General features: G+C 36.7%; 2 protein-coding genes across 4 annotated transcripts; both read left to right on the top strand.

The window, feature by feature from the left end:
• Positions 1-207: 207 nt before the first annotated feature.
• Positions 208-3591, top strand: LOC133452239 (carbohydrate sulfotransferase 12-like; the record flags this gene model as incomplete). The annotated part of the gene is made up of 5 exons (XM_061731458.1): positions 208-250; positions 1088-1225; positions 2446-2591; positions 2666-2973; positions 3069-3591. Coding segments are annotated over 5 exons (876 nt in total), but the record flags the coding sequence as incomplete, so codon positions are not given.
• A 4246-nt stretch (positions 3592-7837) lies between these two features.
• LOC133452039 (carbohydrate sulfotransferase 12-like) lies at positions 7838-11630 on the top strand. Of its 3 annotated transcripts, XM_061731225.1 has the most exons (7): positions 7838-7968; positions 8204-8267; positions 8368-8495; positions 9105-9242; positions 10464-10609; positions 10684-10991; positions 11087-11630. In XM_061731225.1, the coding sequence occupies exons 3-7, from the start codon at positions 8390-8392 to the stop codon at positions 11325-11327; spliced, it is 939 nt and encodes a 312-aa protein (XP_061587209.1). In that variant the 5' UTR covers positions 7838-7968; positions 8204-8267; positions 8368-8389; the 3' UTR covers positions 11328-11630. The 3 variants fall into 3 exon arrangements, with proteins under 3 accessions (XP_061587209.1, XP_061587210.1, XP_061587211.1); XM_061731226.1 differs by lacking the exon at positions 9105-9242 and having other exon boundaries at positions 10466-10609; positions 11087-11629; XM_061731227.1 differs by lacking the exons at positions 8368-8495; positions 9105-9242 and having other exon boundaries at positions 10466-10609; positions 11087-11629.
• Positions 11631-15860: the final 4230 nt, after the last annotated feature.

The following is a 15860-nucleotide window of genomic DNA, read 5'->3' on the forward strand; positions in this document are numbered from 1 at the left end:
CTTTTTCTTTGGTGGGAACTTCCCCTCTCAGGTTCAATCACAGTAGTTGATTGGATTATCATTATCAGACAATAAATGTGACAGTTAATTCCAGTTACTTCATATATCATCCATTTAGTTAAATTGTTTTCCTTCACTTTATCTTTGCTTTATAAATTCCTCTTTTCATTGATTGTGCTCTTTCAGATACACCGCAGATATTGGTGAACACTAGTACAACAGCCAGCGGATCAGAAACCTTTGCAACACGGTGAGCAATGTGACAATCGCATATGTGTAATGTTTAGCTTTCAGCAAAACTTTTATATAGTAAGGTTTCAACCATTTGTTTCTGCTGTTTAAACTTTTAGGCTATAAAAGCCTTCAGATGTCATGAGAGAAACATTCGGACGACGACTTCTGCTCTTCGGCCTCTTTGGATGTTTGCTTTTATTCTTTATGTCATATTACAAATGGAGCGTGACTCAAGAACAGAAAAGTACACACCTGCTACTCAAAATTCTCACAGAGCGTGTTTCTACGTTCCACGGGGGGTTCAACGTCACTCTCACACAACCCGTCATTTCCCCCTCACTACAAAAACTCAAAATCTTAACAAGAATACTTGTCTTGATTCTAGTTAAAATGTCTAATTTCTAGTCAAAAAAAATTCATTACACTTAAAACAAGACTCATCACTGGAAAAAACAACAATTTTCCCCTGTTTCAAGTAGATTTTCACTTAAAATAAGTAGAAAAATCTGCCAGTGGAACAATATTTTTTTGCTTGTAGTGATTGTAAATCTTGTCCCACTGGCAGATTTTTCTACTTATTTCAAGTGAAAATTTACATGAAACAGGTGACAATTGTCAAATAACAAGTTATTTTTCTGGTAATGACTCTTGTTTTATGTGTAATGAGATTTCTTGACAAAAAATTAGACATTTTAACTAGAAATAAGACAAATATTCCTGGTAAGATTTTGAGTTTTTGCAGTGCTGAGAAAATGAACTTTACATCAAGCTTCAGTACTTTGATCACTTTTGTATAATTGTTCAGTTTTTAACACTTTTTTAATACATGTTCTTACTTTTATCATTACAACAGAGCTCAAACAGGAAGTAAGGAAGCAGCTGCTACGAGAACTATGTCATGATGACAAGAATTTAGGAAACATCGCTCAGAAGGATTTACGTCATCTTATTGTGAATGACAAACACGGCATCATCTACTGTTTCATTCCCAAGTTAAGGGGATACAATCACTCTCTCACACATCATATTCATGTATTTTCACGTAAAGTATCAGCGTTAGGTAAAATTTTGTAGTGACTAACAAAAGATAAAATTGTGACACTTAAACTAACGTCACCTGACCAGTGACAGTTTACTTCTACTGCAGGTAAGCATACCATTGCCATCTAGGGGCCAATACCATCAACAAAGCAAAATACCAAATGGCTCCTACAAATGTGGACAGTATAGACAGCACAGAAGCCTCCATCTGTTAATGCTAAATAAAAATAAATCTATATTAGTGCGATTTTACACTTCCTTGTCTAACAAAGAATTTATAGTATAGTTTTATTTTGTGTGCATAGTATAGTTGTTTTTGGTTTTATCTGAAAAAATATTTATGGTAAAGTTCGAAAAAAGGATAACTTATGAATTTTAGTTCCCATAAGCACTGATGGTGCATCTTGAACGGCAGTTATTTTAAAAATCAGCACAAATATTTAAAACAATAGCACTGAGGATTCAATTTGGTTTAGGTAAGGCAAGGCAAGTTTATTTATGTAGCACAATTAAACAGGAGGGTGATTCACAGGGTAAAGGAGGGTGTGATTACTTAATTGCCTGTGAAAAAGTCTTAGCCCTCCCTTAGTCCTGTCATTTAAGCAGAGTTTTAAAAGCGTTCATATCTGCGTCAAAAAGAAAATAGAGCAACCACATTATTATTACGGAGTGACTATTTGCACCAGGGTACAAATAGCAAGCCCCCACCAGCTGAGCTATTCACACCCTGTTGACACATGACAACAAATGCGTTGCGCATGTGCACCACTCTAAAATTGGAACCATGTCAAACAATAGAGCCAGGCAAACGTCTGCTCTCACACTTTTGTATGAACAATTTTTGCTCTTATGTCATTGTAAGATATTTTGAAGCAATTAAATGAAGTTTATCAAAAGTGGTGTGAATACCTGTCAATCACTGTTGAGCTGATGGATTATTTTTTTTATAAACAATTTTTTTTTCTAATTATACATGGGGGCAAATAGCAGCCATGTATGTAAATAGCCTAAGCATTATTATTATTATTATTATTATTACTATTACTATTACTATTATTATTATTATTATTATTATTATTATTATTATTAACACCTGTATAGCCAATAAACAGGTTAACACCATCACCAAGCACCAGCACGCCGGTAGACTCTGTTTGGTATCTCCTCTACAGGTGGCGTGTACCCACTGGAAGAAGGTGATGTATGTTCTTAAGCAGAATGAGCCATATCCTGACCTCACATCCCTCCAAAATGTCTCAATCCACACCGGGAACAAGTTCTCCTTCCTCAGCAGCTTTTCAAAAACAGAGATCAAGGTCAGTTCATACAGCCGCATCTGTACACACCTGTAATCAATAGACGATCTGATCTGTCGTCATCTTTCCTGCAGGTGAGGCTTAAGCATTACACCAAGTTCCTGTTTGTCCGTGACCCATTTGTCCGTCTCATCTCTGCCTACCGGGACAAGTTCAGAAAGAACAATCAATACTTCTATGAGAATTTTGCCAGGGACATTCTGCGTCTCTATGGTAACGAAACTAATCCACCAAAGACAGTGAAGGAGGCGTTAGCATCAGGTCTGCACCCCTCATTTCACAACTTTATTCAGTACCTGCTGGACCCAAAGACCGAGAGGAATGAGCCCTTTGAGCCGCACTGGAGGCAGATGCATCGCCTGTGTCACCCCTGCCTCATACCGTAGGAACATGTTTTCTGGCTTCCCTGTGTCCACAGTCAAAACAACAAGAAACACTTCTGTGACTGATTTTTATTTGGTTTGGTTTTCTTTCCAGGTATGATTTTGTTGGCCACCAGGAGACTCTTCAGGAAGATGCTCAGGAGCTTCTAGAGATCTTGAAGCTGCACAATGACATTAAGTTCCCTCCCTCCTACGTAAACATGACGTCTCCCGACTCTGTCATGAACTGGTTCAGAACGGTTCCTCTGGAGGACAGGAGGAGGCTGTACAAACTTTATGAGAGGGACTTTCAACTCTTTGGTTACAGAAGACCAGATGAACTTCTTGATGGCTGAAATACATTCAAGAATAAACAATAATGTTATTTTTGTCAACAATAACAGCTGATGTCATTTGAAACTCAATGAAGCTGTAAAACTGATTCATGGACTTGGTTTGTATTTTTATTAGTTTTATCATTTATTTAAATCCGAGCAATATCTTCAGTCAAATAAATGTTTATTTTTTATAATATTTGACTTATATTGAAGACGGTTTAATGATCTGTACGGTGTACATATAGAATAGAGCTCCTTCAGCTTATTTATTTATTAAATGTGTTTTCAACCTCACTTCCTGTCTGGTGTAATTTATGCTGCAAAGGATGACCATGTGGTTTTATGACTTTACATTGAATTACAAAAATAAAAAAAACTAATAGTTTGGATGATTCTTTTAGTTCCACACTTTCTGTTCTGCCATCCTTTATTTGTATAAAAAATGCCTGAAATTTACAAAAGAATACTGAAAATGTAAAATATATTCCATATATAAAATTACATTACAGTTATGTAAATAGACAACATGTGTTTAAGGTTATGGGGAAACCAGGTTACCTGGGGCTGGCAAATGGGAAAGGTGTACAGGGCCCCAAGCACGTGTCCCCCAGGCCTTAGTAGTTTTGTTATTCAATATTCACTCGACTTCAATTGGGTGCAATATTGTATCACATTCTTAAAATCAATTATATAACACACACACCGACACACACACCGACACACACACCGACACACACACACACACACACACACACACACACACACACACACACACACACACAAATGGTGTTATATACATGAAAAACATCCTTAAAATGTTACATTTCAATAATAAGGTTGCTTTGATCAAATTAAGACAAGAGATATAATCTCAGATAATCCGTATGAGATTACATGAGATTACATGTAATAAAGCAGGAACTGGTGACGTGATCTCTTTTCCAAGTTCTAGTTTGCACTCTTGTTGCAGCACTTTGGCAAGTTGAAGGTTTTTTATAGATTATAATAATCCATCCTGTAGTTAACAAATGCATAGATTCATTTTTCCTGCATCCTTTTTAGTCAGGATGTTTCTAATTTTCCAAATATCGTGCAAATGAAAGAGAGCTAACTTTGTGACCTTTTTTATATGAGAGTTAAAAGACAGGTTTTGATCATTAATTAGGGGTGTGCATAAAAAAATAAAAAAATCATTCATATAAGAGTCACATTTACTACAATTTAGAAGCAATATAACAATAAATATATAATTATAATAATAACTAGAACTGCTGGCAGTTATACTGGGGTCCAAACCCCGGACGCACCACCCTCCCCGGCCATTGTCGTCCACCGCCGTTGGGGCCTCTGCTCACTCCCACTGCCAGCTATGGCCAGTCTAAACGTCAGGCCAAGAGTGGCTGTTAACTGTTTATATACAGTAATTCAGATTTTAAGAATGTGATACAAATATTGCACCCGATTGATAACAGTCAAATCGGGTGAATATTGAATAACAAAACTACTAAGGCCTGGGGGACACGTGCTTGGGGCCCTGTACACCTTTCCCATTTGCCAGCCCCAGGTAACCTGGTTTCCCCATAACCTTAAACACATGTTGTCTATTTACATAACTGTAATGTAATTTTATATATGGAATATATTTTACATTTTCAGTATTCTTTTGTAAATTTCAGGCATTTTTTATACAAATAAAGGATGGCAGTATCATCCAAACTATTAGTTTTTTTTATTTTTGTAATTCAGTGTAAAGTCATAAAACCACATGGTCATCCTTTGCAGCATAAATTACACCAGACAGGAAGTGAGGTTGAAAACACATTTCACAAATAAATAAGCTGAAGGAGCTTTATTCTATATGTACACCATACAGATCATTAAACCATCTCTTCAATATAAGTCAAAAATAAACATTTATTTGACTGAAGGTCAGCAGAGCGACACAGCTCACAGAGAGACTGAGGAGCCTCTCGTGGCTCATGTTTGAAAAAGAGCTTGCGGAGAAACTGGACTCTGATGAAATAATAAATGCATTCTAGGCCAAGCCACACCGTCTTGCCCTTTAAATTGAGAGCTGTGCAGTGTGCACAGGTAAGCAGCAATATGGTTGTCTTTGACTCTGCTGCTTTGCTTTGCAATACAAAACCATCAGGCCAACCTGTTACATAATCATATGTGATGAATGTTAAGCCAAATAGTCGTGTTCAGCCCATGGTAAAGCTGCTTCTTTTTTTGTTAGTTAGTTGCATTGAATGTCTAATTTGTACAAAATAATGCATTAAACATACCAAATAAAAGCACTTTGTACATGTTTTTTATCACATGCCTCTTTATTTTGAGGTCCTAACATAAGAAACTGAAACTTCAACAACTTATAATATTATTGATGTTTTTTTTTTACTACCCTCAGAGGTAGAACAAAGGCATAAAGGATGTCAGCAGGCATCTACCAGACATCCACACAGACAGGTGGAAGCAAGCAGTGGGATGATCAGAGGGGGGGGACTGCAGGTCAGCATGCAGCTCCTGAAGCTCCGGCCTGCAAACATGTACAGAAGAGAAAAAGAGGAGGGGGGGGGGACAGACCAGCCCAACAAACTACAAGAACAATGGAAAGAACAAGGTGGACGTGGCGTCAGCCTCCTTGACCCAGATTGGAAGTTGGTTCCATGGTAACGGTGCCTGATAGCAGAAGGCCCGCCCTCCAAATCTACATTTGGATACTCTAGGACAGGGGTCTCCAATCCTGGTCCTCGAGGGCCCCTATCCAGCATGTTTTAGATCTTTCCCTGCTTCAGCACACCATGATACAAGGAGCTGTGTCAACAACAGAACTGTCCAGACCTTGATGACAAGTTAATGACGACCATTGATTAGAATCAGGTGTGTTCATGCAAGGAGACATCTAAAACATGCTGGATAGGGGCCCTCAAGGACCGGAGTTGGTGATCTCTGCTCTAGGAACTACGAGTAAACCTGCACTCTGAGAACGGAGAGCTCCTTCGTCATACCAAAAACAACCAAATTTTTTCCTTCTGGCTACACAAATAACTTGATTCAGACCCGCCTCTGTTTGTTTTCATTGACAACGCTCTAGCTTTGCAGCTGCAGCATCATTGCCTCACACATGCGTTGAAGCATGAAAAGTTGAAAATCCTCCTACTTTGGCGAGATCAATGCTATCAAAACAGCCCACAGAACCCACAATTCAGTTCTTCCTTCATTTCATTAATTTCTTTATTTTGCTTGCAACTAATTTTTGGCAAGAATCTAATCACAACTTTTTTTCCTGCCTGTTACAGTACAATTCTGTTTACATAGTAGTTAGTTGGTTAATATTTATTTCGGTCAATCACAAACAAAAATCAACAAACAAGATAACACAGGTTTTTCCCTGGTCAACATTGTGATTATTTGACCGAAAAACGTCTGGGCTTGAAGCATAAAGCTTATCTTGCCCACCTTTTAACTGAATAGAATATACAAAAAGAACAAAATGAAGTATCATAAGTCTACACAAAATAATAATAATAATAATAATAATAATAATAATAAAAATGATAATAATAATAATAATAATAATAATAATAATAATAATAATAATAATAATAATAATAATAATAATAATAATAATAATAATAGTAATAATAATAATAATAATAATAATAATATACGTAACTGTGTAATACGTAATATCATACTGGAAATATCATAATATTAATATTATTAATATCATACTGGACTCTGATGAAATAATAAATGCATTCAAGGCCAAGCCACGCCGTCTTGCCCTTTAAATTGAGAGCTGTGCAGTGCGCACAGGTAAGCAGCAATATGGTTGTCTTTGACTCTGCTGCTTTGCTTTGCAATACAAAACCATCAGGCCAACCTGTTACATAATCATATGTGATGAATGTTAAGCCAAATAGTCGTGTTCAGCCTATGGTTAAATATCTTTGTTGATCATACGTAAAGTGGATACGTTATGGCTGCATGAGTGGTATATTTCACTATGTTCGCTTCATTGTGTGTGTGTGGTTATGTTTTTGTGATGTTTTTTTAGGACACGCATAAAGTGTGGTTATTTTATTACTTATTATTATATTATATATATTATTATACTTATAATATATTTTATTTGAGAGCATGTCATATGTACTCTCAAACATGGATATGTTTTTTTATTACTGAGAGCACACACGACGTGTGGATATGTTTTGTACTGTTAATAATGTTGGATATACATGCTTTTGAATGTTTGTGGAGGTGTGACGTCCAGTTTTGTTGAAAATAAATTTTGCACACCCAGTCTTTGCTGGTGCACACCCAAAGTTTCTTTTCTGGCTAAACCAGTGCTCTGAACATAATTATTTCTTCGATCGTAGAACAAAGAAAACACCTGTGATGCAAAGGAGGGGAGCTTACAGGTTTAGAGCAGCATACATTCCCACACATACAATCTATCTATGCGATCTACCAATGTAAAGGTGGTGCAGGTAATGTTTATTTAAACATGTCAAGATACAGAATGACAGAGACAATGGAAGGAATTACACAAACACACACACACGCAAGGAAAAAGCATTCCTGTAGAGCTGGACTGGACTATGGGAGTGTATAAAAGCGCATTGTGATCGCCATCCCTGCATTTCTTCCATTGATCTCCTTTCAGCACTGGTAAGTTCAGAATGTTAATTTGTAACTTGAAAATACAAATCTTTGTTTTCTTTTTCTTTGGTGGGAACTTCCCCTCTCAGGTTCAATCACAGTAGTTGATTGGATTATCATTATCAGACAATAAATGTGACAGTTAGTTCCAGTTACTTCATATATCAGCCATTTGGTTAAATTGTTTTCCTTCACTTTATCTTTGCTTTATAAATTCCTTTTTTCATTGATTGTGCTCTTTCAGATACACCGCAGATATTGGTGAACACTAGTACAACAGCCAGCGGATCAGAAACCTTTGCAACTCGGTGAGCAATGTGACAATCGCATATGTGTAATGTTTAGCTTTCAGCAAACCTTTTATATAGTAAGGTTTCAACCATTTGTTTCTGCTGTTTAAACTTTTAGGCTATAAAAGCCTTCAGATGTCATGAGAGAAACATTCGGACGACGACTTCTGCTCTTCGGCCTCTTTGGATGTTTGCTTTTATTCTTTATGTCATATTACAAATGGAGCGTGACTCAAGAACAGAAAAGTACACACCTGCTACTCAAAATTCTCACAGAGCGTGTTTCTACGTTCCACGGGGGGTTCAACGTCACTCTCACACAACCCGTCATTTCCCCCTCACTGCAAAAACTCAAAATCTTAACAAGAATACTTGTCTTGATTCTAGTTAAAATGTCTAATTTCTAGTCAAAAAAAAAATTCATTACACTTAAAACAAGACTCATCACTGGAAAAACAATTTTCACCTGTTTCAAGTAGATTTTCACTTAAAATAAGTAGAAAAATCTGCCAGTGGAACAAGATTTTTTTGCTTGTAGTGAGATTGTAAATCTTGTCCCACTGGCAGATTTTTCTACTTATTTCAAGGGAAAATTTACATGAAACAGGTGACAATTGTCAAATAACAAGTTATTTTTCTGGTAATGACTCTTGTTTTAAGTGTAATGAGATTTTTTTACTAAAAAATTGACATTTTAACTAGAAATAAGACAAATATTCCTGGTAAGATTTTGAGTTTTTGCAGTGCTGAGAAAATTAACTTTACATCAAGCTTCAGTACTTTGATCACTTTTGTATAATTGTTCAGTTTTTAACACTTTTTTAATACATGTTCTTACTTTTATCATTACAACAGAGCTCAAACAGGAAGTAAGGAAGCAGCTGCTACGAGAACTATGTCATGATGACAAGAATTTAGGAAACATCGCTCAGAAGGATTTACGTCATCTTATTGTGAATGACAAACACGGCATCATCTACTGTTTCATTCCCAAGTTAAGGGGATACAATCACTCTCTCACACATCATATCCATGTATTTTCACGTAAAGTATCAGCGCTAGGTAAAATGTTGTAGTGACAAACAAAAGATAAAATTGTGACACTTAAACTAACCTCACCTGACCAGTGACAGTTTACTTCTACTGCAGGTAAGCATACCATTGCCATCTAGGGGCCAATACCATCAACAAAGCAAAATACCAAATGGCTCCTACAAATGTGGACAGTATAGACAGCACAGAAGCCTCCATCTGTTAATGCTAAATAAAAATAAATCTATATTAGTGCGATTTTACACTTCCTTGTCTAACAAAGAATTTATAGTATAGTTTTATTTTGTGTGCATAGTATAGTTGTTTTTGGGTTTTATCTGAAAAAATATTTATGGTAAAGTTCGAAAAAAGGATAACTTATGAATTTTAGTTCCCATAAGCACTGATGGTGCATCTTGAACAGCAGTTATTTTAAAAATCAGCACAAATATTTAAAACAATAGCACTGAGGATTCAATTTGGTTTAGGTAAGGCAAGGCAAGTTTATTTATGTAGCACAATTAAACAGGAGGGTGATTCACAGGGTAAAGGAGGGTGTGATTACTTAATTGCCTGTGAAAAAGTCTTAGCCCTCCCTTAGTCCTGTCATTTAAGCAGAGTTTTAAAAGCGTTCATATCTGCGTCAAAAAGAAAATAGAGCAACCACATTATTATTACGGAGTGACTATTTGCACCAGGGTACAAATAGCAAGCCCCCACCAGCTGAGCTATTCACACCCTGTTGACATATGAAAACAAATGCGTTGCGCATGTGCACCACTCTAAAATTGGAACCATGTCAAACAATAGAGCCAGGCAAACGTCTGCTCTCACACTTTTGTATGAACAATTTTTGCTCTTATGTCATTGTAAGATATTTTGAAGCAATTAAATGAAGTTTATCAAAAGTGGTGTGAATACCTGTCAATCACTGTTGAGCTGATGGATTATTTTTTTTATAAACAATTTTTTTTTCTAATTATACATGGGGGCAAATAGCAGCCATGTATGTAAATAGCCTAAGCATTATTATTATTATTATTATTATTACTATTACTATTACTATTATTATTATTATTATTATTATTATTATTATTATTAACACCTGTATAGCCAATAAACAGGTTAACACCATCACCAAGCACCAGCACGCCGGTAGACTCTGTTTGGTATCTCCTCTACAGGTGGCGTGTACCCACTGGAAGAAGGTGATGTATGTTCTTAAGCAGAATGAGCCATATCCTGACCTCACATCCCTCCAAAATGTCTCAATCCACACCGGGAACAAGTTCTCCTTCCTCAGCAGCTTTTCAAAAACAGAGATCAAGGTCAGTTCATACAGCCGCATCTGTACACACCTGTAATCAATAGACGATCTGATCTGTCGTCATCTTTCCTGCAGGTGAGGCTTAAGCATTACACCAAGTTCCTGTTTGTCCGTGACCCATTTGTCCGTCTCATCTCTGCCTACCGGGACAAGTTCAGAAAGAACAATCAATACTTCTATGAGAATTTTGCCAGGGACATTCTGCGTCTCTATGGTAACGAAACTAATCCACCAAAGACAGTGAAGGAGGCGTTAGCATCAGGTCTGCACCCCTCATTTCACAACTTTATTCAGTACCTGCTGGACCCAAAGACCGAGAGGAATGAGCCCTTTGAGCCGCACTGGAGGCAGATGCATCGCCTGTGTCACCCCTGCCTCATACCGTAGGAACATGTTTTCTGGCTTCCCTGTGTCCACAGTCAAAACAACAAGAAACACTTCTGTGACTGATTTTTATTTGGTTTGGTTTTCTTTCCAGGTATGATTTTGTTGGCCACCAGGAGACTCTTCAGGAAGATGCTCAGGAGCTTCTAGAGATCTTGAAGCTGCACAATGACATTAAGTTCCCTCCCTCCTACGTAAACATGACGTCTCCCGACTCTGTCATGAACTGGTTCAGAACGGTTCCTCTGGAGGACAGGAGGAGGCTGTACAAACTTTATGAGAGGGACTTTCAACTCTTTGGTTACAGAAGACCAGATGAACTTCTTGATGGCTGAAATACATTCAAGAATAAACAATAATGTTATTTTTGTCAACAATAACAGCTGATGTCATTTGAAACTCAATGAAGCTGTAAAACTGATTCATGGACTTGGTTTGTATTTTTATTAGTTTTATCATTTATTTAAATCCGAGCAATATCTTCAGTCAAATAAATGTTTATTTTTTATAATATTTGACTTATATTGAAGACGGTTTAATGATCTGTACGGTGTACATATAGAATAGAGCTCCTTCAGCTTATTTATTTATTAAATGTGTTTTCAACCTCACTTCCTGTCTGGTGTAATTTATGCTGCAAAGGATGACCATGTGGTTTTATGACTTTACATTGAATTACAAAAATAAAAAAAACTAATAGTTTGGATGATTCTTTTAGTTCCACACTTTCTGTTCTGCCATCCTTTATTTGTATAAAAAATGCCTGAAATTTACAAAAGAATACTGAAAATGTAAAATATATTCCATATATAAAATTACATTACAGTTATGTAAATAGACAACATGTGTTTAAGGTTATGGGGAAACCAGGTTACCTGGGGCTGGCAAATGGGAAAGGTGTACAGGGCCCCAAGCACGTGTCCCCCAGGCCTTAGTAGTTTTGTTATTCAATATTCACTCGACTTCAATTGGGTGCAATATTGTATCACATTCTTAAAATCAATTATATAACACACACACCGACACACACACCGACACACACACCGACACACACACACACACACACACACACACACACACACACACACACACACACACACAAATGGTGTTATATACATGAAAAACATCCTTAAAATGTTACATTTCAATAATAAGGTTGCTTTGATCAAATTAAGACAAGAGATATAATCTCAGATAATCCGTATGAGATTACATGAGATTACATGTAATAAAGCAGGAACTGGTGACGTGATCTCTTTTCCAAGTTCTAGTTTGCACTCTTGTTGCAGCACTTTGGCAAGTTGAAGGTTTTTTATAGATTATAATAATCCATCCTGTAGTTAACAAATGCATAGATTCATTTTTCCTGCATCCTTTTTAGTCAGGATGTTTCTAATTTTCCAAATATCGTGCAAATGAAAGAGAGCTAACTTTGTGACCTTTTTTATATGAGAGTTAAAAGACAGGTTTTGATCATTAATTAGGGGTGTGCATAAAAAAATAAAAAAATCATTCATATAAGAGTCACATTTACTACAATTTAGAAGCAATATAACAATAAATATATAATTATAATAATAACTAGAACTGCTGGCAGTTATACTGGGGTCCAAACCCCGGACGCACCACCCTCCCCGGCCATTGTCGTCCACCGCCGTTGGGGCCTCTGCTCACTCCCACTGCCAGCTATGGCCAGTCTAAACGTCAGGCCAAGAGTGGCTGTTAACTGTTTATATACAGTAATTCAGATTTTAAGAATGTGATACAAATATTGCACCCGATTGATAACAGTCAAATCGGGTGAATATTGAATAACAAAACTACTAAGGCCTGGGGGACACGTGCTTGGGGCCCTGTACACCTTTCCCATTTGCCAGCCCCAGGTAACCTGGTTTCCCCATAACCTTAAACACATGTTGTCTATTTACATAACTGTAATGTAATTTTATATATGGAATATATTTTACATTTTCAGTATTCTTTTGTAAATTTCAGGCATTTTTTATACAAATAAAGGATGGCAGTATCATCCAAACTATTAGTTTTTTTTATTTTTGTAATTCAGTGTAAAGTCATAAAACCACATGGTCATCCTTTGCAGCATAAATTACACCAGACAGGAAGTGAGGTTGAAAACACATTTCACAAATAAATAAGCTGAAGGAGCTTTATTCTATATGTACACCATACAGATCATTAAACCATCTCTTCAATATAAGTCAAAAATAAACATTTATTTGACTGAAGGTCAGCAGAGCGACACAGCTCACAGAGAGACTGAGGAGCCTCTCGTGGCTCATGTTTGAAAAAGAGCTTGCGGAGAAACTGGACTCTGATGAAATAATAAATGCATTCTAGGCCAAGCCACACCGTCTTGCCCTTTAAATTGAGAGCTGTGCAGTGTGCACAGGTAAGCAGCAATATGGTTGTCTTTGACTCTGCTGCTTTGCTTTGCAATACAAAACCATCAGGCCAACCTGTTACATAATCATATGTGATGAATGTTAAGCCAAATAGTCGTGTTCAGCCCATGGTAAAGCTGCTTCTTTTTTTGTTAGTTAGTTGCATTGAATGTCTAATTTGTACAAAATAATGCATTAAACATACCAAATAAAAGCACTTTGTACATGTTTTTTATCACATGCCTCTTTATTTTGAGGTCCTAACATAAGAAACTGAAACTTCAACAACTTATAATATTATTGATGTTTTTTTTTTACTACCCTCAGAGGTAGAACAAAGGCATAAAGGATGTCAGCAGGCATCTACCAGACATCCACACAGACAGGTGGAAGCAAGCAGTGGGATGATCAGAGGGGGGGGACTGCAGGTCAGCATGCAGCTCCTGAAGCTCCGGCCTGCAAACATGTACAGAAGAGAAAAAGAGGAGGGGGGGGGGACAGACCAGCCCAACAAACTACAAGAACAATGGAAAGAACAAGGTGGACGTGGCGTCAGCCTCCTTGACCCAGATTGGAAGTTGGTTCCATGGTAACGGTGCCTGATAGCAGAAGGCCCGCCCTCCAAATCTACATTTGGATACTCTAGGACAGGGGTCTCCAATCCTGGTCCTCGAGGGCCCCTATCCAGCATGTTTTAGATCTTTCCCTGCTTCAGCACACCATGATACAAGGAGCTGTGTCAACAACAGAACTGTCCAGACCTTGATGACAAGTTAATGACGACCATTGATTAGAATCAGGTGTGTTCATGCAAGGAGACATCTAAAACATGCTGGATAGGGGCCCTCAAGGACCGGAGTTGGTGATCTCTGCTCTAGGAACTACGAGTAAACCTGCACTCTGAGAACGGAGAGCTCCTTCGTCATACCAAAAACAACCAAATTTTTTCCTTCTGGCTACACAAATAACTTGATTCAGACCCGCCTCTGTTTGTTTTCATTGACAACGCTCTAGCTTTGCAGCTGCAGCATCATTGCCTCACACATGCGTTGAAGCATGAAAAGTTGAAAATCCTCCTACTTTGGCGAGATCAATGCTATCAAAACAGCGCACAGAACCCACAATTCAGTTCTTCCTTCATTTCATTAATTTCTTTATTTTGCTTGCAACTAATTTTTGGCAAGAATCTAATCACAACTTTTTTTCCTGCCTGTTACAGTACAATTCTGTTTACATAGTAGTTAGTTGGTTAATATTTATTTCGGTCAATCACAAACAAAAATCAACAAACAAGATAACACAGGTTTTTCCCTGGTCAACATTGTGATTATTTGACCGAAAAACGTCTGGGCTTGAAGCATAAAGCTTATCTTGCCCACCTTTTAACTGAATAGAATATACAAAAAGAACAAAATGAAGTATCATAAGTCTACACAAAATAATAATAATAATAATAATAATAATAATAATAAAAATGATAATAATAATAATAATAATAATAATAATAATAATAATAATAATAATAATAATAATAATAATAATAATAATAATAATAATAATAGTAATAATAATAATAATAATAATAATAATATACGTAACTGTGTAATACGTAATATCATACTGGAAATATCATAATATTAATATTATTAATATCATACTGGACTCTGATGAAATAATAAATGCATTCAAGGCCAAGCCACGCCGTCTTGCCCTTTAAATTGAGAGCTGTGCAGTGCGCACAGGTAAGCAGCAATATGGTTGTCTTTGACTCTGCTGCTTTGCTTTGCAATACAAAACCATCAGGCCAACCTGTTACATAATCATATGTGATGAATGTTAAGCCAAATAGTAGTGTTCAGCCTATGGTTAAATATCTTTGTTGATCATACGTAAAGTGGATACGTTATGGCTGCATGAGTGGTATATTTCACTATGTTCGCTTCATTGTGTGTGTGTGGTTATGTTTTTGTGATGTTTTTTTAGGACACGCATAAAGTGTGGTTATTTTATTACTTATTATTATATTATATATATTATTATACTTATAATATATTTTATTTGAGAGCATGTCATATGTACTCTCAAACATGGATATGTTTTTTTATTACTGAGAGCACACACGACGTGTGGATATGTTTTGTACTGTTAATAATGTTGGATATACATGCTTTTGAATGTTTGTGGAGGTGTGACGTCCAGTTTTGTTGAAAATAAATTTTGCACACCCAGTCTTTGCTGGTGCACACCCAAAGTTTCTTTTCTGGCTAAACCAGTGCTCTGAACATAATTATTTCTTCGATCGTAGAACAAAGAAAACACCTGTGATGCAAAGGAGGGGAGCTTACAGGTTTAGAGCAGCATACATTCCCACACATACAATCTATCTATGCGATCTACCAATGTAAAGGTGGTGCAGGTAATGTTTATTTAAACATGTCAAGATACAGAATGACAGAGACAATGGAA

Source organism: Cololabis saira, chromosome 10 (genome assembly GCF_033807715.1).
Source record: "Cololabis saira isolate AMF1-May2022 chromosome 10, fColSai1.1, whole genome shotgun sequence".
Classification (NCBI taxonomy): Eukaryota; Metazoa; Chordata; class Actinopteri; order Beloniformes; family Belonidae; genus Cololabis; species Cololabis saira.